Here is a 24,000-nt window from a genome sequence, read left to right as displayed (position 1 = left end):
TTGTAGTAGAAGTAGTGGTAGTAGAGTGACAATGATGATGATTATATTCATGATGATAATCTTCTTTTTCTTCTTCTTCGTTCGTGGGCTGCAACTCCAACATTCACTCTATGTACATGAGTGGGCTTTTACGTGTATGACCGTTTTTACCCCGCAATGTAGGCAGCCATACGCCGTTTTCGGGGATGATGATAATGATGATGATAATGTTAATTGAAATAGCGTTCATTCTCGATCTCTAGATAGGGCTCGGGGTGTTCTTTTTATCCAGTCGTAATTCACTACATAAGGGGGTTTGTGGGGGGCGGAGGGGGGGGGGGTGAGGGGGGGGGGGGCAGTCCTGAAGTCCCCGAGTCCCCACCAGTTCTGTGGCAGTTTCAGAATTTGTTTGTTGTATTTTTGATTGTGTACTATTTGAGATTGTGTGCTATGACTTGTGTGTGTGCGTGCGCGTGCGCTTGTGTGTATTGTTGGGGTGTGGGGGGGGGGGGGGGGGCCGGGGGGGATAGGGATGAATGATTTTTGATAATGTTTGGTATCTTGTGTTCATTTTTCCTTTTTTGATATTTATATATGTGTTCTATTTGTAAACGCTTAGGGCTTGTTTTGAAGATTAGGCGTAAATGCTCATAATGATAATAATAATAATAATGATGATGATAATAATCACTATAACAACCGTTCCACTCCTTCACTCTCCACAGGGAGACCTGTATGACTGTGCGTCCAATCCCTGCCAGAACGGGGCCACGTGCGAGGAACGCACTGACGGGCGAGACGGGTTTCACGTGCCGCTGTGGCCCCGCCTTCACGGGACGGCTGTGCGAGGTCACCCTGACCCCCTGCTCCTCCAGCCCCTGTCGCAATGGCGCTACGTGTTCCCCCGTCGGGGGCCAGGGTACGGGACTGTTCGGGACTGTGTGTTTGTTGTTCGTCATTTATCAGATGGATTCCCCCGTCTCCTCGACGAAGGCGGCAGTACGTCGCAGGTCCTCCAGTCCTCCGTAGAGCTTCCGGGCCGCTGGGATTGGGTCGGGCATAGGACTGTGTGTTTTATTTTGGGGGCTTTGGTGCAGCCTTTGGGTTGGGGGGTCAGGGTGGGGGGGGTAGTTGGCCTCTGGCTTTCCTAAAGCTGTCTTAGGATAGAGACGGTTGGGGTATAATCTGAGCAAGACACTCTCCACTAACAATCAAAGTTAAGCCCAGATAGTCGGGACAGCAGTTGCTTCTGCTGTTGTGTTGGTCGTGGTCGGACACGACTTGGCTGTCCATACAGTTTGGGTCGTGGGGAATGTTTGCATTCTTGTTTTATTTGTATTTGTATTTGTATTTCTTTTTATCACAACAGATTTCTCTGTGTAAAATTCGGGCTGTTCTCCCCAGGGAGAAAGCGTCGCTACACTACAGCGCCACCCTTTTTTTTTCTTTTTTTTTCCCGCGTGCAGTTTTATTTGTTTCTCCTATCGAAGTGGATTTTCTACAGAATTATGCCAGGAACAACCCTTTTGTTGCCGTGGGTTCTTTTACGTGCGCTAAGTGCATGCTGCACACGGGACCTCGGTTTATCGTCTCATCCGAATGACTAGCGTCCAGGTAGATGAAGGGAAAGACCAGTCGACGAATAGAAATTGATTTCACACGTCCTGTCTTGGGGGGGTTAAAGTGATTATGGAGTGAGGCTTTGTAGTTAGGTATTTTGTGTGTGTGTGTGTGTGTGTGTGTGTGTGTGTGTGTGTTTTCTTTGTGTTTGTGTTTGTCGATTGGACAAAATGAAAGTAAACGGAAAAATGAGAAAACCGGTTATTTCATGAAGTGAAGATAGAGGGAATAAAAGACAAACATACAGATATTCCTTGTCACAATGGCGGCGCACACACACACACACACACACACACACACACACACACACACACACACACACACACACACACAGATATATATATTTCACCATTCAATACACACTGAAACAAATGTACTGACGTCTTCCCCAGATTTCCATTGCCAGTGTCCAGAAGGTTGGACAGGGGAACGATGTGACAGCGATATCAACGAATGCCTGGAATCTTCCTCCTCCTCCTCCTCCTCCTCTTCCTCCTCCACCTCCCAGCCCCTTTGTCAAAACGATGGCCACTGTGTGAACACGGCAGGGTCATTCAAGTGTGTCTGCTCCATCTTCTGGAAAGGGCAGCGCTGCGAAACGGACGTCTTGGAGTGTGGAGGGGAGGGCGTGGCCGCTTCTGCGTCTGGAACCAATGAGGATGAAGAGTCTGGCTGGGGGCGGTACTGTCTGAATTCTGGAACCTGCCTGGAGCGAGAAGGGGTGGTGCCTTTGTGCGAGTGTTCGCCTGGTGAGTTGATGATTTTTTTTGATTTTTTTAATTTTTTTTTTAGTATGATTACGTGAGTGCGTAACTTTTGAAATGTGTGTAGAGTGCATGTAAAAGTGTGTGTGAAGGATAGGCGGGACTGGAGGGATAAAATGTATTGCGTGTGAGAGAGAGATAGTGTGTGTGTGTGCGTGTGTTTGTGCGTGCTTGCTTGCTTGTATGTGTGTGTGGGTGGGTGGGTGGTGTGTGCATATGTGCGTGCGCGCGAGTAATCTTTGATTTTACGTCTTTTTTACGTGACGTTATTCTACAGTACTTCAGTTTTCTGTCTTTCTACTTCAAGTGATATTAGATGTAAGTGCGTGAGTGTGTGTGCGTGTGTGTGTGAATACATGTGTGTATGTGTGTGAATAATGTGTGTGTGTTTGTGTGAGTGTGTGTGTGTGTGTGTGTGTGTGAAAGAGGAGGGGGCTGGGCGAGGAAGGACTGGAGGGAAGATGGTGTGTGTGTGTATGTGTGTGTGTGAATGTGTGTGTGTGTGTGTGTGTGTGTGTGTGTGTGTGTGTGTGTGTGTGTGTGTGTGTGTGTGAATATAATGCGTGTGAATGTATGTGTGTGCACGCGCGTCTGTGTGAGTGAAAGACAGACAGAGAAACAGACGAATAAATGCAACTCTCTCTCTCTCTCTCTCTCTCTCTCTCTCTCTCTCTCTCTCTCTCTCTCTCTCTCTCTCTCTCTCTCTCTGTCTCCACGATAATGTCAGAGTGGACCGGGACACGATGCGAGGTGTCCCTAGCGGGCTGCCTGTCCTCACCGTGTCGAAACGGGGCTACTTGTGAGCAGTCCCCATCCGCGCCCGATAACTTCACCTGCCTGTGTCCGCCTGGTTTTACAGGTAAGCTGTAATGCTGCTTTACTGGAGAAGGCTACACAGGGGTGGTGGATGTTATTGCTGAACAAGGGTTGATCGGGTAGGTGGGTAGTTTGGCCAGAACAGCAGACAATCCACACGGCTACAAAGCGGCACACTTGATAACAAAAGGCTCTTTTAAGGACTAAAAATATTTTGATGAGAAGCTTGGCCCAGGAAGACACGATCCAGTGTACCATAACCGACTAAGTGTCAGACTGTAAAATTCAAGGGTAGTAAAGTCCTTGTCATCAACAGACCCCTAGGAGTTAGGCTGCAACAAAGTTCAGAATATGTTTATTAACCAGTATATAGCCCATGTCAACCACGTTCTGTCACCATCGTTCTTGGACATCCCCCCATCCCCGCCCCACCCCTTTGGGGATATCAAGATGTACACAAAGAATTTCCCCTGTCCTTGTTACAAGATCGCATGTCACTCCTGGTCTTCTTGTCAGGACAATTTTGCGAGGGCAACATTGACGAGTGTCAGACCACCCGACCGTGCAACAACAACGCCACGTGCCGTGACACGATTGGTGGGTTCGAATGCAACTGCAGCGCTGGTTGGTCAGGAGACACCTGTGACGTCAACGACGACGACTGTGTGACGGTGACGTGTCAGCACGGCGGCACCTGTCAGGACGGCGTGGCCACCTTTACCTGTTTATGTCAACCTGGATTTACAGGTGAGTCAGTTACAAACATTTCGATGCGATGAATCTTGGGTAATGTCTAATTTTAGCATCCTAAATTATTGCATGTATTGGTTAATTTTCCGTGGTTTGTGGGATGAACAACGGAAAAAGCAAGATGGTGGCACGTTAGTTTAGTGACAGAGTCCGCTTCAAAATCGAGTAAAATAAAGTACAAAATATGAGTCGAAATCCATTTCAAATGGGCTACAACATCTGTTAATGGTAATATCGTTTCATACATGCACAAAGTAAAATAGGTGCGGTAATCTAGAATGCTAAAATTGGACTATACCTGAAACCTGCAATCGCGTGTGTGTCATAACAATGGTTCGAGTGGTTTTATGCAAGAAAGGGAGATTTTATTAGAAAATATATGTGAGCTGACGGGAGGAGGCGGGGATAGGATGACAGACAGAAGGTAGGAAAGGGGAGAAAGGAAGGAGGAAACGAAGGAATGAAGGTGGAAAAGAAAAAAAAAGGGGGGGTGGTGTTTGTGTTTCTTTTTATCACAACAGATATCTCTGTGTAGGATAGGAAGGAAGAGAGGTGGAAAGGAAGGATGAACGATGAATGGGTGGACAGGGTAGGAAAGTGGGGGAGTGGGGGGGGGAGTGTTAGAAAAGTTGGGGGTGGGGGTGAGGGGCGCGGGGGGGTGGATGGATTGTTTCATTTGAGCAGTGCTGATGGACTATGTAATCAAGTAACCTCCCCCCCCTTCCTAAAATCCATCCACCCCACTGTCCCTCATCCCCCTCTCCCACTTTCCTACCACCACCAACCCACCCACCCCCACTTTCCTGCCCCTCCCCCCCTCACCCGTATCTCGCCCCACTCTACCTCCTCCCCCCTTTCCTACTCCTCCCCCCAATCCCCCTGCCCCCCCCGCCCCCCACTTTCCTATCCCCTGCCCCCCCCTCCACTTTCCTATCCCCTGCCCTCCCTCCCACACTTTCCTATCCCCTGCCCTCCCCCCCACACTTTCTTATCCCCTGTCCCTCACCTCCCCACTTTCCTATCCCCTGCCCCCCCCCCCCCACTTTCCTATCCCCTGCCCCCCCCCCTTTCCTATCCCCTGCCCCCCCCTCCACACTTTCCTATCCCCTGCCGCCCCCCCCCCCCCACTTTCCTATCCCCTGTCCCTCACCCCCCCCCTTTCCTATCCCCTGCCCCCCCCCCCCCACTTTCCTATCCCCTGCCGCCCCCCCCCCCCCCCTTTCCTATCCCCTGTCCCTCACCCCCCACTTTCCTATCCCCTGTCCCTCACCTTCCCACTTTCCTATCCCCTGTCCCTCACCCCCCACTTTCCTATCCCCTGCCCCCCTCACTTTCCTATCCCCTGCCCCTCACCCCCCCCCCCCCCACTTTCCTATCCCCTCCCCCTCCCCCCCACTTTCCTATCCCCTGCCCCTCCCCCCCACTTTCCTATCCCCTGCCCCTCCCCCCCACTTTCCTATCCCCTGCCCCCCCCCCACTTTCCTATCCCCTGCCCCTCACCCCCCCACTTTCCTATCCCCTGCCCCCCCCCCAACTTTCCTATCCCCTGCCCCTCCCCCCCACTTTCCTACCTCCCCTCCCCCAATCCCCCGCCCCACACACTTTCTTCATCACAGTATTGTGGAGTGTATTTCCTGTGCTACAGGTCGATACTGTGAAGAGGATAGCAACAAGTAACCATTCCTTCCTTCCTTCCTTCCTTCCTTCCTTCCTTTCCTCACCACAGTATTTTGGAGTGTATTACCTGTGCTATAGGTGGGTACTGTGAAGAGGAGATCAACGAGTGTTCCTTCCTTTCTTCCTTCTTTTCTTCCTCACCACAATATTTTGGAATGTATTACCTGTACTACAGGTGGGTACTGTGGAGAGGAGATCAACGAGTGTTCCTTCCTGCCTTCCTTCCTTCCTACCTTCCTCACAATAGTATTTTGGAGTGTATTACCTATGCTACAGGTGGGTACTGTGAAGAGGAGATCGAGTAACCCTTCCTTCCTTCCTTCCTTCCTTCCTTCCTTCCTCACAACAGTACTTTGGAGTGTATTACCTGTACTACAGGTGGGTATTGTGGAGAGGAGATCAACGAGTAATCCTTCCTTCCTTCCTCCTTCCTTCCTTCCTCCTTCCTTCCTTTCTTACTCACCGCAGTATTTTGGAGTGTATTACCTGTGCTACAGGTGGGTACTGTGAAGAGATCAACGAGTAATCCTTCCTTCCTTTCTTACTCACCGCAGTATTTTGGGGTGTATTACCTGTAGTACAGGTGGGCACTGTGAAGAGGATATTAACGAGTAATCCTTCATTTCTACCTCCTTCCTTCCTTCCTACCTTCCTCACCACAGTATTTTGGAGTGTATTACCTGTGCTACAGGTGGGTACTGTGAAGAGATCAACAAGTAATCCTTCCTTCCTTCCTCCCTTCCTTCTTCACCACAGTATTTTGGAGTGAATTACCTGTGCTACAGGTGAAGAGATCAACAAGTAATCCTTCCTTCCTTCCTTCCTTCCTTCCTTCCTTCCTTCCTTCTTCACCACAGTATTTTGGAGTGTATTACCTGTGCTACAGGTGGGTACTGTGAAGAGGAGATCAACGAGTGTTCCCACGGCCCCTGTCAACACAACGCCACATGTGTGGACCGCGTCGACTCCTTCACCTGCATCTGTGCACCTGGCTACACAGGTGGGGGTCAACGTTTTTCAGCTGAACTGACCTGCTGAAAAAACGTTCCTTTAGGAAAAATTCAGAACGTTTTTATTATCAGAAAAAAAATTAGGTTGTAAAACCAGACTCACTTTTGATAACTGGAAATACGATTTCCAATTAACAGTCCCAGAAGACACACTGTAGTCTGAAATGTTGCACGCTTCTTATCAACAATGAGGCTGGTCTTTACAAACCACAGTTTTTATTAACTTTCTCCGAACTCTCTGTCTCTCTCTCTGTCTGTCTCTCTGTGTCTCTGTCTCTGTCTCTGTCTGTCTGTCTGTCTGTCTGTCTGTCTGTCTGTCTGTCTGTCTCTCTCTCTCTCTCTCTCTCTCTCTCTCTCTCTCTCTCTCTCTCTCTTTCACGTGAAGATGTATATGTTGAGGGTAGGGGGTGGGAAACCAAAGAAAGAGACAGGACTGGATAGGAGTTGAGTGCAGGGTTAATATCGATCTTCTTCATCCATATCTTAACAATTATGTTTTGTTGTAGAACTTTATCAGAAATGCGTTTTGTTTGCATCTGTTATGATAGGGGCCGTTGGCCTGTGTCATTAAAATCATTCAATGTTCTCTCTCTCTCTCCCTCTCTCTTTCTCTCTCCCTCTCTCTGTCTCTCTCTCTCTCTCTTTCTCTTCCTTTCTCTCTCTTCTCTTTCTTTCTCTCTCTTTCTCTCTACCACTTTCTCGTTCTCTCTCTCTCACTGCTTCTCTCTCTCTCCTTCTCTCTCTGTCTCTCCCTCTCTCTCTTTCTCTCTCTTCCTCTCTCTTTCTCTCTTTCTCTCTTCCTCTCTCTTTCTCTCTCTCCATCTCTCTCCATCTCTCTCTCTTTGATTTTTTTTTCTATTTTCTACTTGGCAGTCTTTTTCTTTGCTTAATCTTGTCGTTCCGAATGTAGGTGTCATTGTGAAATCAACTGAACTGAGCGATGTTGCACAAACTGTTCCGTTCTGTAATGTGCTGTCCTGTGTTGTGTTGTATTGTGCTGTGTTGCGCTGTGACGCGCTGTGCTATATTGTGTCGAGATATACTTGCTTCTTTGTACTATGGTGTTGTGTTGTAATGCGTAGTGGTGTGATGTTCTGTGTTGTGGTGTGTTGTGTTGTACTCTGTAGTGTAATGTGTTGTGTTGTACTGTGCTGTGCTGTGATCTGCTGTCCTATTCTGTATAGTACTGCGGTGTGCTGTATTGTGCTGTGCTGTGTTCTGTGTTGTACTGTGCTGTGCTGTGTTGTTCTGCATTTTACTGTGCTATGCTTTGCTGCACTGTCGTATACTGTGCTGTGTTTTACTTATTATACTGTGCTTTGCTGTCAGATTGTTTTGTGCTGTGCTTTGCTGTACTGTACTGTACTGTACTGCACCAGTTGCGCTTTACTTTTATTGTGCTGTGTTGTGCTGTGCTAAGCTATATTATACTTTGCTGTGTTGTACTGTAATATACTGTACTTTGCTGTGCTGTACTGTGTTGTGTTGTACTGTACTTTGCTGCGTAGTGCTGTGCTGTACTGCATTGTGCTTTGTTGTTTTGTGCTGTGCTGTGCTGTAAATCTGTTGTGTTTTGCCTTGCTGTAGTGTATTGTACTTTGTTGTGCTGTGCTGTACTGTGCTAGGCTGTACTGTGTTGTTCTGTCCTGTGTTATGCTATATTGTACTGTGTTGTGCTAGGCTTTTAAAAAAAATGTTTTACATTGCTCAGCTGCGCTGTACTCTGCTGTGCTAAACTGTACTGTGTTGTGCTTCGTTATACTATACTGTCCAGTGCTGTGTTTTGCTTTACTGTACTGTGCTGTACTGTGCCGTGCAGTGTTGTGTTGCACCATCTGTTCACACGCTGTTGCTGTGTGTGTGTGGGTGTGTGTGGGTGGGTGTGTGGATGCGGGTGTGGGTGCTGGTGTGGTGGACAGGCAAGCTGTGCGAAGAGGACCTTGACGACTGTCAGTCCCACCCTTGTCGTAATGGCAGTACGTGTGTGGACCATCCCAATGCCTTCTCCTGTATCTGTCCTGATGGATTCTCAGGTAAGCGTGCTTCTGTGTGTGTGTGTGGAGGGGGGGGTATATGTTGGTGAGTTCAGGGTGGTGGGGGGGAGGGTATTACGTGAGTATGTCTGTGTCTCTTTAGGTGGGTGTGGGTGTGCTGGTGGGAGGGTGTGCGCATGAGGGGAGGGAGAGTTGTGTGTCTGTGACTGTGGGTTTGTTGGTGGGAGTGAGTGTGTGTGTGTGTGTGTGTGGTGGGATGGGTGTGAAGATGCGTGCGTGCGTGAAAGAGAGAGAGAGAGAGAGAGAGAGCGTGTGTGTGTGTGTGTGTGTGTGAAATGGAGGGTGTATGTTGGGGGCTCGGGAGAGTCTGGGTGTTTTGGGGGGTCGGGGGGGGGATGGAGGAGGGGCGTTTTTCAGTGTGTGCAGGGTAGGGGTGTGTGAGTGGTTGGGGTTCGGGGGTCTTAATGTGTATGTGTGTGGGGCGGTGGGTGGGGTGTATCTGCACGTGTGTGTACGTGTTTTGCTATACTACTACTACTACCACCACCACAATCACCACCACCACAACCACAACCACTACTACTACTGTATGTGTGTACATGCGTTCGTGTGTGCTGTACTACTACTGCTGCTGCTGCCTCTGCTGCTACCACTACTACTACTACTACTGCTAATACTATTGCTGCTGCTGCTGATACTACTATTACTACTGCTACTACTACAACTACTGCTGCTGCTACTGTCGTCATCATCATTATAATCTTATCATTCTGATGATGATGATCATCATCATCAGTGTTGCTAGTCAATTATCAACCACTTTGATCCAGGCGACCTGTGCGACACCAAGATCAACGCGTGCGATTCCTCCCCTTGTCAGCACGGCGGACTGTGCACAGAAAACGATGACGTCGGCTTTTCCTGCAGCTGCACAGGCGGCATCACGGGTGACACGTGCCAGGAGGTCCGCACAGCCGACTTCAGCGGGTTTCACGTGCTCTCTTTGCCGCCTCTGGCACAGCTGGCTGAGGAGGGGGGAAAGGATGTGGAGGAAGCAGGGAGGAGGAAGAGGAGGAGGAAGAAGAGAGAGGTGGATGGAGAGGCGGAGTCTTCTCTGAATATTCGGTTTACCTTGACTACTACTGTTCCAGAGGGCGTGTTGCTGTTCGCTACAGGGGTGAGTGTGATGTATCGCTTGTTGCTGATGCTTTGAATGCATGTAGGGGGTGTCTGTCAGCGATAAAAGATCACCCTGATCTTCGGGAAATACTGTGTGAGAAATGTGTCCTCTCCTTTTTGTATCAAATCTTACCTCTGTCTTCGGGGTATTCTGTTGTTGGAAACATCCTCTTTTCTGTCACGCCCGTTGTTTTGTCGTAGCAGTAGTAGTAGTATCATTATTATCATCATTATCATTATTAGTTGTATTTGTATTAGCGTTATTAAGTTTCCTCTTTTTTCTATTACTCTCGTTGTTGTTCCGCCATTTTTTTTCCAGTCCTGTCTTCATTTCGTTTGTGTCTTTCGTGGTCTGATAATCTTTTTGATTTCCAGTAAACCTTCCTGTTTTGTTGAACTTTTGCGGGTTTTTTTGTTGTTGTTTGTTTTTTGTTTGTTTTTGGTCAAATTTTCATAATATCGCCAATCATTGCAGTAACAAACGGTTAATTTTCTGTTTTGCTGTCCTTTCTTTGATTACTCTGTCTCTTTTGTCTGTCTGTTTGTCTGTCTGTCTGTCTGTCTGTCTCTCTCTCTCTCTGTCCGTCTGTCTGTCTGTGTCTTTGACTGGCTTTCTGACTCTCCCTGTCTCTCTCTCTGTAAGTGTCTTTCTGTCTGTCTGTCTGTCTGTCTCTCTCTCTCTCTCTCTTTCTCTCTCTGTATCTATCTATCTATCTATCTACCTATCTCTTTCCCAAAACATGTTTTTTATTGTTGCTGTCATTATCACCACCATTGCCAACACCGTCATTAACGCCATTGTCACCAACATCATGAACGCCATCAACACCATCATCATAAACACTAACATAGTCATCATCATTACCAGTACCACCATCAAGATTATTAACACGATCGTCAGCGACATCATTGTCATCATCATCATCACGAACACCGTCAACACCACAACCAACATCAACATTATGATAAACATCATCAGCATCACCAGCAACATCATCGACATCAATATCATCACTAACAGCATCATCATCAACATCACAACACTCTCACCATCATCACCGCCAACATCATCACCAGCACAAAACATCAGCATCACATCCACATCATTGCCAACACTATCTTTGTTAACATCATCGACATCATCACCAGCACCATTTTCAACAATATCACCATCATCAACATTATTACTAACATCATCATCACCAACATCATCTTCATAAACATCCTCACTCACTCAGACCATCATCATCACCACCACCAACACCAGCAACAACATCATAAAACTGTCACCATCATCACCGTCATCATCATCACCAATACCAACATCATCATCACCTACATCAGCATCTCATCATCATCATTACCAACACCACCAACATCATCATCAACACCATTATCAACAATATCATTATCATCATCACCAACATCATCACAACCATCATCAACATCATTACCAACATCATAACAACAATACAACATCCTCATCATCATCACCAACATTACCAACACCATTATCAACAATACCACATCATCATCACCAGCATCATTACAATCATCAACATAAGCATCTCATCAACATCGTCACCAACATCATCACAGTCATCATCAACATCATTACCAACACTATTATCAACAATACCACATCATCATCATCATCACCAGCATCATCACAATATTCAACATAAGCATCTCATCAACATCATAACCAACATCATCATCAGCATCATTGCAAACACCATTATCAACAATGCCACATCATCATTATCATCATCACCAACATCATCACAACCACCAACATCAGCATTTCATCAACATCATCACCAACATCATTGCCAACACCATTATCAACAATACCACATCATCATCATCACCATCATCACCAACATCATTACAATCACCAACATAAGCATCTCATCATCATCACCACCAACACCATTATCAACAATATCACCATCATCAACATCGTCATCATCAACATTATTACCAACACCATCATCAGCAACTTCATCATCATCACCAGCAATATCACCATCATCATCATCATGACAACCAACATCATCACCACCATTGTCACGATTATCACGTGCAGACCTCCACCACGGGCCACCCCCAGCACCTCTCCCTAGAGCTCCTCCCCTCCCCCTCCAGGACCCTCCACCTCTCCCAGAGCGACGGGACCTACGTGCTGACCTCCGACCTCCCGCTCCCTGACCCCAACCTTGACCTCTACAGCCTCACGGTGGAGGTGACCCCGCCGACCTCCGTGACCTTGGAGCCGCACCGGTGCGCGGCGAACGCGACCTGGTGTCGGCGGACGCTGTCTCCGCCGGCGAACGCGACGGCGCTGCGGTTGGACGGGGTACTGTGGGTGGGCGGGGTGGGACGGGTGACGGCTTACATGAGGAGCGTGCTGACCACCGTGACTGGATTCATTGGGTGCTTTGGGGTGAGTGGGGGGGTATGGGGTGGTGCCGTCACGTTTTGTTTGTTTGTTCCTTTGTTTTGTTGTTTTTTTGTTGTTGTTTTTCTCTGTAGTTCTTCTTCTTCTGCGTTCGTGGGCTGCAACTCCCACGTTCACTCGTATATACGCGAGTGGGCTTTTACCTGTATGACCGTTTTTAACACGCCATGTAGGCAGCCATACTCCGCTTTCGGGGGTGTGCATGCTGTGTATGTTCTTGTTTCCATAACCCACCGAACGCTGACGTGGATTACAGGATCTTTAACGTGCGTACTTGATCTTCTGCTTGCGTATACACACGAAGGGGGTTCAGGCACTGGCAGGTCTGCACACATGTTGACCTGGGAGATCGCAAAAATCTCCACCCTTTACCCACCAGGCGCCGTCACCGTGATTCGAACCCGGGACCTTCAGATTGAAAGTCCAACGCTTTAACCATTCGGCTATTGCGCCCGTCTTCTCTGTAGTAATCTTAAGTGAAGAGAAAGGACTGGTAGTAGAAGTAGCAGAGTGAGCAGGTAATTGGTGGTGGTGGTTGCAGCCGAATTCGTAGTGTCTGGGTTTGTTCCAATGTACCTTTTATTTACCTGTGTGCTCGCTGAATCGATAGCGTAAGCAGCACTGACTAAGTTGTGTACCTTGTGAATGGAGAGAGTTACCACTCTTAACTATTTGTTAATCATTTCATCTCCTGGCCTCATTGTTTGTTAAATTCCGAAATAGTAGTGAAAGTAAAGGTATTTTTAATAGATCGTTACAGTAGTAGTAGTAGTAGTAGTAGAAGTACTGGTACCAATGGTAGCGGAATGAGTGACATATTTTGATTTGATTCTCAGTAGTGGTGGCAGCAGTAGCAGTGGTGGTGGTGTTACATTTATCAGTGGTATTAGTATTGTTATGGATGTTTGGGTGTCTTAATGACGTTCATCATCAGCAGCTGTAGCAGTACGTATGGACATTGTAGTAGCGCTGTTGTTGTTGTTGTTGCTGTTATGTCCGTTTTGGTGCCAGTCATTATCATCTCGATCCGCCAGTAAAAGTAGTTGTAGGAGTAGTGGTAGTGGTGATAGTTGTAGTAGTAGAGATTTGTGCATGATAGGTATTGAAGAGTTCATATGAAAATACACTGACGCATCATGGAACATTCTACATATCCAAGAACGATCAACAATTTAAAAAGTCTTAAAACCAAAGAACAGTCAGGTTCATCTGTTTCAGACTTATTGAAAATCATCCCTCTCTTATTTTATTATTTTTAGTTAAGTCCACCAGGTGGAGGAAGGTGGCAGAATGGTTAAGACGCTTTTCTGCCAATACAATATCCTTGAGGGTCTGACTAAGCGCATTGGGTTACGCTACTGGTCAGGCATCGGCCCAGCAGCGTATACGGATTTGTCTGATCGGCTCCTTGAGAAAGTGAAAGTGAAACCACCCGACTTTCAGAATCTGGCAGTCAATGGCCGCGCTGTCAACCTGATGCCTTCATCCTCCAGTCCACCCACCACCACCCCCAACAACACCAACACCACCAACACGACATCACCCCCGTCCCCCCAGTCCCTCCAACCCAGGCCGGGCTGCGCGAGCCACGCCCCGTGTCTGGCCGGAAGGTGTGAGCACGGGGGCGTCTGCGTCGACGATTGGACCAGCAAGTCATGTGACTGCGCCACGGGCTACACTGGGGTCACGTGCGCCTTCCAGAACGTGGCGCACTTCGAGCGCGGCTCCATGCTGCACTTCGGCAGCTACGCGGAAATCTCCGAGATCTCCTTCTCGCTGTCGGCCACGGAGGACTCTGGCTTGATTCTGTACACGGTGAGGGGTGGTTTTATTATGTTCACATGAGAGGGGTGGTTTGATTCTGTACACAGGTGAGGGGTGGTTTGATTCTGTACACAGGTGAGGGGTGGTTTGATTCTGTACACAGGTGAGGGGTGGTTTGATTCTGTTCACGGTGAGGGGTGGTTTGATTCTGTTCACATGTGAGGGGTGGTTTGATTCTGAACACGGTGGGGTGGTTTTATTATGTTCACATGTGAGGGGTGGTTTGATTATGTTCACGGTGAGGGGTGGTTTGATTCTGTACACATGTGAGGGGTGGTTTGATTCTGTTCACATGTGAGGGGTGGTTTGATTCTGTTCACATGTGAGGGGTGGTTTGATTATGTTCACGGTGAGGGGTGGTTTGATTATGTTCACGGTGAGGGGTGGTTTGATTATGTTCACATGTGAGGGGTGGTTTGATTCTGTACACAGGTGAGGGGTGGTTTGATTCTGTACACATTTGAGGGGTGGTTTGATTATGTTCACGGTGAGGGGTGGTTTGATTATGTTCACGGTGAGGGGTGGTTTGATTATGTTCACATGTGAGGGGTGGTTTGATTCTGTACACAGGTGAGGGGTGGTTTGATTATGTTCACATGTGAGGGGTGGTTTGATTCTGTACACAGGTGAGGGGTGGTTTGATTCTGTACACATTTGAGGGGTGGCCTACACGATGAGGGGTTTAGGTACCAGTTGCATTGCTTGGTTCCAACTTTTTGACCGTTACACGTGACTAAATACCTACGTTCACCGAACTACGCCATTGGTCAGTTCCATACTACACACAGTTAGTAGCGGGTTACGATCATACTGGGCTCTTCCTGTCCGAGCAATGCAACTGGCTCAAGGGGTGTGGGTGGGGGAAAGGAGATGAGGAGCAGGGAGTGGGGGGGAGGGGGGTGTGCATGTATGGGTGGGTAGGTGAGAGAAGGGGGTGGGTGGATGGATGGTGGTTGTATTCTAGGTTTACTTGCCACTTATGTACAAGTCGGGGTGGAAGGGGGGGGCGGGGAGGTGGGGGGCATGTATGGATGGGTGTGTGGGTGAGAGTGTGGTTGGGTAGATGGAGGGGTGGTGAATTTTGGGCTTTCTTTCTGCAAACATTCCAGTGGAGGTGTTTGGGGGAGCTGTGTGTATGTGAGTGTGTGTGCGCGTGTGTGTGTGTGTGTGTGTGCGTGCGTGTGTGTGTGTGTGTGTTTGCGTGCGTGCGTGCATGTGTGTGTGTGTGTGCGTGCGTGCGTGCATGTGTGTGTGTGTGTGTGTGTGTGCCTGCCTGCCTGCCTGCCTGCCGCTAAAAGTCGTTCCAAATTCTCTCAGCTCACAACCGACATGCTGGCCCTGATGCTGGAAGGGGGACAACTGCGCCTGCAGATCGTGTCACGTGACTCTGACAAAGTGAGCCGCGTGGGCAGCAACTTGACCAATGGGGAGTGGTTCCAGGTGACCGTCACTATGGGCAACGGACGCTACTCCATGCAAGGTCGGTGGGGCGCTTTGGGCTCACGTGTGTAAACTGTGAGTCTGTGTAATAACCCTGATTCTGTTGCCTGTATCTCTGTGTGTGTATCTGTGTCATGGTACAAATGCTATTCTGGTAAAATGGTAAACTTAGAGGAATGTGTGCGCGCGCGCGTGTGTGTGTGTGTGTGTGTTTGTGTCCTAAGTAAACTTTAACATATACATTTTCTCTGGCAATACTTAGTGTGTCAATACCATATTTGAACTGAACACAAAATGTCTACTCGTGCCGATTACATCATATTTAAGTCAACCGGATTTAACCGTATTTCCGGATCGTAAACCTTTTATTTCGTTTAACCTGCGTATCCGCAAGATACTCTTGAGTTGTTTCCGGTAAAAATTGCCTGAAAACGTTTGTGCTGCCGGGGTTAGCTTTTGGTTACGGTTTTAAGACAGCATGAAATTGTGCTTCATGTCCGCAGCTGAAAGAAGAGAAAACGGTCGTCGTTATTGTCATTACCCCCTCTTTGTCTTTTTTTCCCCCAGTATACCGAGAGAGTGACGGGATGTACGGACGCACCACGGGTACCGTGGCCAACTTCATCCTGGTTACCCGGCCTCTCTTCCTGGGTACCCTGCACCCCCACCCCGCCCTCAACAAGTGGAGGGAGAGGCCCGTGCCTCTGGCCTCCACCCACAGGTGGGTTACGTGGAAGGTTGGGTAGAAGAGGTGAGGGGGGCGGGGGGGCGGGGGTTGTTTGGGACAGAAATGAGGGTTAGGAAAGAGAGAGAGAGAGGTGGGGGCGGGGGGAGGGGCGTGAGAGAGTTAGAGTGTTGTAGCAGTAGTGTGGCATTCAGTTTTACGGTCTTTCCATTTGATGTGAGTTCATTGGGGTGTGGGGCGGGGAGGAGAAAGGCTGTATGCGTGCGCGTCTTGGTGTATTGGCAGACATGTGATTCCTGGTGTGTGTGTGTGTGTACACATACATGTGTGTATATGCTTGTGTGTGTGTGTGTGTGTGTGTGTGTGTGTGTGTGTGTGTGTGTGTGTGAGCAAGTATGTGAACCCAGGTGGGTATGTGTAGTGATTAAAGAAAGGCAGATCATCCCTCAAAAGGGGGTAATCAGGGGGTAAATCTATCTCAGCCACAAATCAGGAATTACCCAGAATGACAAGGTCTCGAGTCATTGGGAAAGGCCCCAAGGTCATAGGTCACCAGAATTATCCCCCGGGTCGCAGGTGTCTGGATCCAAACACACTGAAAAGCAATCGATTTGTGTCTACCCAGCCTTTCCGGTAAAAATGTCTGAGGAAAATCATTCTGTCACAACTTTTGGTCAAATTGAAAGTCAACATTCTGATTGAGCACCACCAATCTGCTTGCAGGGCTGGGCACAGCACAGAGACTGTCCTCCTCAGAGTTGTTAACGATCTTCTCCTCGCCCGTGATGATGAAAATAATAGTTCATGTATCTCTTTTGGATCTTTCTGTAGCTTTCGATATCATTGATCACAACAACCTTATGTCAAGACTTTAGAACTCTTTCGATATTTCTGGCACATTTTAAAACTGACCAGAATCATATCGTTGCACCCGGTCCAAGACAATTTCTGTAAACAGCCTTCTCTCATCTGCATCACAACTGAACTAAGAGGTCCCACAGGGTCCTGTTCTCGGACCGGCTCTCTTTGTACGTAAGACCTGTATCTGGCGTTATTGATCAACACACTCTGCCACACAAAAGCTTTGCTGACGACACACACACAGCTAAAAAGAAATCAGGTTCAATTTCAGAACCCAATAACATGATCACTAGCACCAAAGACTGCATTACAGACATTAAACAATGGACGACACGGGGGGAAAATGCTGTTCAGTGAAGACAAAACGGAAATCGTGCTCTTTGTTTCCCTTTTAATTTCAGAATAACACTTCTCTTTCTTTGTCTGTCTGCATAGACACTAACGATATTGCCTTTTCTTCTTCAGTCTGCAATCTCGATGTCACATTTTGGCCCACTTTCCATACAGTAAGCATTGTCCAACATCTGTTAGACAGCTTATATGGAAATCCGAAAAATCAGTTCCTGTCGACCTTCGCTTTCCAATGAAGCTACAAGGACACTGGTTTGCTCACTGGTCTTATCTTAGCTTGACTTTTGTAACGGTCTCCTGGTTAGTTCACCAAAGTACCTTCTTGAAAAGCTACGAAAGGTCAAGAACATAGCTGCCAGGTTGGGTCTGCTAGTTAATTAGACGGGAACACGTCACACTTTTCTTACAGCCTCTACTTCTCTGGCTACCTGCCCAACACAGGATCACGTACAAACTCGCATGTGTTTGCTTTTCATCAGTTTCCGGCACTGCTCCGACACATCTCACAGATAGCATCCACTTACATCCCAACAGCTTGGTTCTTCCCACTCTCATCTGCTTCGCATCTCCCTTCTGTCAAAACGAAGTCCTTTGGCCAGCGTTCTTTCTCTTTTCTGGCCCAACCATCTAAAACCAACTCACTCTGCAGATAAGGCACTCTTTGTATATAACATATATAGGCAACTGGCCTTTGGGGATCCTTCCAACGCTGACTGCCCCAAAGCCCATCTTGGCCCAGAGAGTGGGGTTGTAACTTGTTCAAGACGCTCCCCACAATAAGCAGATTCTAGCCAAGATAGTCGGGACAGTAGTTGCCTCCACTGAAGTCCTGTCATAGTCATACGCGACTGACTGTCATGCATGCATAAGTATGTATGCATGCACAAAACTGTCCAATTAAAAAAAAATAATGATAAAATAGAATATAAAAAATACAAAAAAATAAATACAAAAAATAAAAAATAGAATAAAAGAAAAGAAAACTACCCAACCCACCAGAACGTTTGTCTCCCCTGACCACGCAGTTTCCGAGGGTGCCTGCGGGACCTGACCGTCAGCCAGCAGCCCATGGACCTGCAGACGGCCGTCACCTCCGTGCTGGGGAACGACCCTCCCCTTCCCTCCCCCGGCTGCCCCCGAGAGCTCACGTGCGCCCACAACCCCTGCGCCAACGGCGGCCTCTGCCGGACAGGGTGGGGAGGCCACTCTTGCGACTGCGCGGAGGGATTCCAGGGAGAGAACTGCACTGAAGGTTTGGTTATACACAACTCTTCTTCTTTTTCTTCTTTTTCTTCTACCTCTCCCTTTTCTCTTCTACTACTACAACGACAACTACTACTACTACTTCTTTTTCTTAGTGGTTGTATTATCTTTGTTTTGATTTTTTTTTTTATTATCATCATCATCCATCACCGTCATTATTAATATTATTATTTTTGTTAATGTTGTCGTTATTGTTATCATTGGTATTATTATTTTCATAATTTCTTGCTCGGTAATACTGTGCTGCGCTTCACGACTCCGCACTACCGTGCACTATCCTACACAACACAATACACACACCACAGTACAGCACAGCACCCCGACGAAGAACCGTTCTCTGTGCATTCACACTTTTTTAAATACGTTCTTTTCTCTTCTCCCCCCCCCCACCCCCCCTCTCCTCCCTCCCGACCACCCACCTCATCGACTCCTCTTCTTCCCACTCTCCAGCCGTGTCCATGACCTTCAACGGACGCAGCAGTCAGGTCAGGGTGACACTGGACCGCACCCAGTTTGGCTTTGGGGAACATGGCGGCTTCAGCTTCCGCTCAAGGGACGCTACCTCCACGCTGCTCCTCGTGCAGTTCCTGGCCCTGGCAGGGGGCTCTGACCAGTTTCTGGAGTTCCGCCTGCACCAAGGCCGGGTGCAGGTGTACTCCAGTTTCAGCCAGGGTGAGTACTGAGATAAACGAATTTTTTTGTTGTTGTTTTTTTCTGAACTAGGAAAGAGCATGAATTACAAGCCATAAGCAGCGCGGTTTAGTCGCTTGTCTGAAATGACGACCTGCATCAAATCATTATAATGGTGAGGAGTTTACTGGATTCTGGTAAAAAAAAAAAATTTTAATGTGGAGTGATGGCCTAGAGGTAACGCGTCCGCATAGGAAGCGAGAGAATCTGAACGCGCTGTTTCAAATCACGGCTCAGCTGCCGATATTTTCTCCCCCTCCACTAGACCTTGAGTGGTGGTCTGGACGCTAGTCATTCGGATGAGACGATAAACCGAGGTCCCGTGTGCAGCATGCACTTAGCGCACGTAAAAGAACCCACGGCAACAAAAGGGTTGTTCCTGGCAAAATTCTGTAGAAAAATCCACTTCGATAGGAAAAACAAATAAAACTGCACGCATGAAAAAATACAAAAAAAATGGGTGGCGCTGTAGTGTAGCGACACGCTCTCCCAGGGGAGAGCAGCCCGAATTTCACACAGAGAAATCTGTTGTGATAAAAAGAAATACAAATACAAAATACAAAAAGGGGTGCGTGTGGGGAAGTAGGAGACGAAGGAAAACATAATGATTATTCTTTTCTTCTTCTTCTTCGTTCGCTGACTGCGACTCCCACGTTTACTCGTAATCACTTGGCTTTTACGTGTATGACCGATTTTACCCCCGCCTTGTGGGTAGCCATACTCCGTTTTCAGGGGGAGAAAAAGGAATAAATACAAAGAACAGGGAAAAACCTATTTTATCCTACAAAGAAAAGAAAAAATGTTACGTGCTGCATTCAGCTGCACATGATTGCATAAATCACATTAAAACGCAGCGGAAGAAAGCAACACATAATAGGTCTTTTGTGCTATTGCTGATCCCGTGTGGTCAGCTTTCCTATGAAGTTTGACAATCCAGAAACCAGTTCAGTCGCCGCAAAAGTTGTTGAAGCTTTTTCCCGATGAGAATGCATACAGAAACAGTCCATTGAACTGAAATCCTTTGGTAAGAGACTTGGGGGTTACTGCTGTTTTCGTTTTGTTTTGTTTTTTGTTTTGTTTTTTATCGCGAACAACGTAAACGGTGTTCATCAGGAACACTGAAGCATTTGATGCATGTGAACCTATGCCTGTGTGTGGTGTGATGTATGTATGTGTGTGCGTGCGTGTGTGTGCAAGTGTGTATGGTACGGTGTGTGCGTGTGCATGTGATTGTGTGTGTGTGTGTGTGTGCGTGCGTGCGTGCGAGTGTATGCAAGTGTGTTTGTATGGTACGGTGTGTGCGTGTGTATGTGATTGTGTGTGTGTGTGTGTGTGTGAGTGTGTGAGTGTGTGTGCGTGCATGCATGCATGTGTGTGCGTGCGTGTGTGTGCAAGTGTGTTTGTATGGTACGGTGTGTGTGCGTGTGTGTGTATGCGTGTGTGTGTGGGTGTGTGGAGGCGTTCGATCGCTAGGCCACAGTTCCCCCATTCGTAATAGAAACAACTTTCCTCAATGTTGCTGAAAGCTAAGTTCGGCCAAAAATGAACGTTCTACAGTTTAATGGTAAGTCTATGGCGCTATGTGTATTTGAGAAACCATAGATCTTAAAAATTAGAGAAAAGAAAAGAAAAAAATTTAAAACCGGGAATTTCCGATTACCAGGAAGATTCTCAGTAACATATGCGATTGCTAGAGGGTTCAAAATGCCTGAACCGTATTGTCTTCAATCATTTTTTTTCCCACCAAGGCCTGACTAAGCGCATTGGGTTACGCTGCCGGTCAGGCATCTGCTCAGCAGATGTGGAGTAGCGATGTTTGGATTCTTCTGAAACGCAGTGACTGATTTGTCCAAACGCATTTTTGCATTCATTATCAGTTGTTTCGCTTGTCAGTTTAACGACTTCTCTTTTACGAAGACCTTTAAGTAATTTCCTGTAACAGTATTTAGAGTTGTTTTGTTGTTGTTGTTGGTTTTTTGGTTTTTGGTTTTTTCTTCCAAATTTCACCCACATTTTTACCCTCATTTGCCCAGTTTCTCCCAACCCTTCATTCATCCACATCTCCCACCCCTTCTAACCGATAATACTCAGATGTATTCATAAATACTTTAACAAAATGTCTTCAATCACCGATATGTGTGACGGGACATTAAACAAAATTCCTCCTCCTTCCTCCTTGTCCAAACGCAGTGACGCCTCACTGAGCAACTGAAGTGAACTGAAGTGAACTGAATTGTCTTTGTCTTCAGCCCAGATCACCTCGCAGTCCCAGTTTAACGACGGCCACTGGCACAGCCTGACGTGGCAGCGCATCCACTCCTACCTGTTGCTCTTCTTTGATGCCGCCGCCATGTACCTGAGGGCCAGCATGCACCCCTACGACCCCCGCTACAGCCACACCTTGCTGCTGTACCTGGGGGCCAGGCCCTTCAGGCCAGGTAGGTAAAGATGTCAGGGTGGTGGGGTGTGTGTGTTCCAGGGTAGAAGGTAACGATCTATCTGTAGGCTTACACCCTTAAAAGTGTGTTTTTTCCAGGGTAGATGGTAGAAACCTGTTTATTGGCTTACGTCATTTTAAACTGGGTTTTTTTTCCCAGGGAAGAGGGTAACGACTTATCTGTTGGCTTACGCCATCCAAAGTATTTTTCCGTGGAAGAGGGTAATGACCTATTTATTGGCTTACGCCGTTTAAAGTGTTTGGGTTTTTTGTCAGGGTAGAGGGTAAAGATCTATCTGTTGGCTTACGCCCTTAAAAGTCGAACTGTTTAATGCTGGGGTCTTGGTGTTATGGTTAAGGTTTCCTGTGCCAAGCCGTAGATACAGTGAAACTCAATGACCGTAAAAGTCTGTGGGGGACCTTTAACGTTTAACTATTGTTGATAAACTGCAATTCTGTTAAGTCAGCTCGCCCACCACACTAGTCGTTTCCTGGCGAGGATTCACTAGAACTTGTGTCAAATTTCCATTTACAAGGTAAGTCTAGTTTAACCTTTCAGTTTTATCTAGTCTAATATACTCTGGAGGTTTGATCGCGTCGTTCAGAGAGAATAAAGGACTGTACATGAATTCACCACCTGACTGATGTTCAGTGCACGATACACTGAAAGACTGACCACTTCACATTCCTACTTGTCCTTCCAGGGGATGACACCTACCTCGTCGGCCATTTCAAAGGTTGTCTGCGCAACCTGACCTTCAACCGAGTCACCGTACCTCTCCCCCAAGGTCTCGCCCCGCCCCCTGCGGGAATCCGCGTCCAATCAGAAGACGTGCAGGCGGGTTGCCATAACGACTCGGTGTGTGACGTCAACCCCTGCCCGCCCAACGCATATTGCCATGACGACTGGAACAGCTTTTCCTGCCCCTGCCTGGAGGGGTGGGAGGGGGAGGGGTGCGCGCGGAGCGTGGACGACTGCGCTCAGAATCTCTGCGTCAACAACGGCACGTGCCTGGACCAGCACCTGTCCTTCACGTGCGCGTGCCCACGAGGGTGGACGGGGAGGTTGTGCGAAACAGAGTTCCAGCCTTGCGAAGAAGAGGAGAACCCCTGCAGCGCAGAGAACACCGTCAGCTGCACTCCTCTACAGGGCGGGGACTACTCATGCGAGTGCGCCTCCGGGTGGGAGGGAAGGCACTGCGAGCTGAGCGTCGACGATTGCGCGAGCGGTCCCTGTTACAACGGTGGTAACTGTACGGACCTGGTGAATTCTTTCAGGTGCGTGTGTCCCAGCTCTTATTTTGGGGCGCGCTGTGAGAATACCTACATCTGTGCTTCCGAGCCATGTTTCAACAGTGGCACGTGCCTGCCCAACGAAGCCAACGATCGTTTTGAATGTCGGTGTTCGGAAGATTACGTGGGAGAGGTGTGTCAGACCTTCAACTATTGCAAAGCACACAAGTGCGTGAACAACGCCACGTGCGTGATCGAAGCAGAATCGTATTCGTGCACCTGTCAGCCCCGTTTCTACGGCGCCTTTTGTCAGTTCACGGATTTCTGTTTCAGTTCGCCGTGTCTGAATGGCGGTGAGTGCCGGAACGACCAGGACTCGTTCCAGTGCCTGTGCTCCGTGTATTACTCGGGTGAGCAGTGCCAGACCCCGATCAACCAGTGCCGGTACAACCCGTGTTACCATGGAGCCACGTGCGTGTTCAATTCCTCCTCCTCCGCCCCGTCTGCTAACTCCTCCTCCTCCTCCTCCGCTAACTCCTCCTCCAACTTCATCTGCGTGTGCAGGGAAGGTTTCACAGGTGACCGGTGCGAGATGGACATTGACGAGTGTGCCTCGGATCCTTGCCAAAATGGCGGAACCTGCATCGAAAGCAGCACCAACGCCACCGCTTACCTCTCCCCCGGGTTCGTCTGCAAGTGCGCGGAAGGATACACCGGAACCACTTGCGAAACGGACATCGACGAATGCGCGTGCAACCCGTGCCAGAACAATGGCACGTGCAGCGACAGTGCCAACGGGTACGAGTGCGCGTGTCCGGAACTGTTCGAGGGAGATAACTGTGAGGTAGACAAACGGGGTTGTCTCTCTGGGCCATGTCAGCACGGATCGGAGTGCAGAACCGCGGGGGAGTCCTATGTCTGCATGTGCAGGGGAGGGTTCTCGGGAGCGCACTGCGAAAAGAACGT

The 24,000-nt window shown here is 48.2% G+C and overlaps 1 protein-coding gene across 1 annotated transcript in view; it reads left to right on the top strand.

The window, feature by feature from the left end:
• The window catches only part of LOC143275789 (uncharacterized), an 83,618-nt gene that overhangs the window by 43,632 nt on the left and 15,986 nt on the right, over positions 1-24,000 (top strand). The window contains exons 13-27 of the mRNA XM_076580068.1: positions 705-898; positions 2,041-2,348; positions 3,091-3,222; positions 3,696-3,926; positions 6,493-6,606; positions 8,536-8,649; positions 9,441-9,787; positions 11,879-12,235; positions 13,694-14,065; positions 15,392-15,554; positions 16,082-16,235; positions 18,437-18,663; positions 19,125-19,346; positions 21,614-21,802; positions 22,506-24,000. The exon at positions 22,506-24,000 is cut by the window's right edge and continues 92 nt beyond it. Coding sequence (XP_076436183.1) covers positions 705-898; positions 2,041-2,348; positions 3,091-3,222; positions 3,696-3,926; positions 6,493-6,606; positions 8,536-8,649; positions 9,441-9,787; positions 11,879-12,235; positions 13,694-14,065; positions 15,392-15,554; positions 16,082-16,235; positions 18,437-18,663; positions 19,125-19,346; positions 21,614-21,802; positions 22,506-24,000 — 4,619 coding nt within the window. The remainder of the gene's footprint in view (positions 1-704; positions 899-2,040; positions 2,349-3,090; positions 3,223-3,695; positions 3,927-6,492; positions 6,607-8,535; positions 8,650-9,440; positions 9,788-11,878; positions 12,236-13,693; positions 14,066-15,391; positions 15,555-16,081; positions 16,236-18,436; positions 18,664-19,124; positions 19,347-21,613; positions 21,803-22,505) is intronic.

This window comes from Babylonia areolata, chromosome 31 (genome assembly GCF_041734735.1).
Source record: "Babylonia areolata isolate BAREFJ2019XMU chromosome 31, ASM4173473v1, whole genome shotgun sequence".
NCBI lineage: Eukaryota > Metazoa > Mollusca > Gastropoda > Neogastropoda > Buccinidae > Babylonia > Babylonia areolata.
This window is presented reverse-complemented; position numbering and strand designations above follow the sequence as displayed.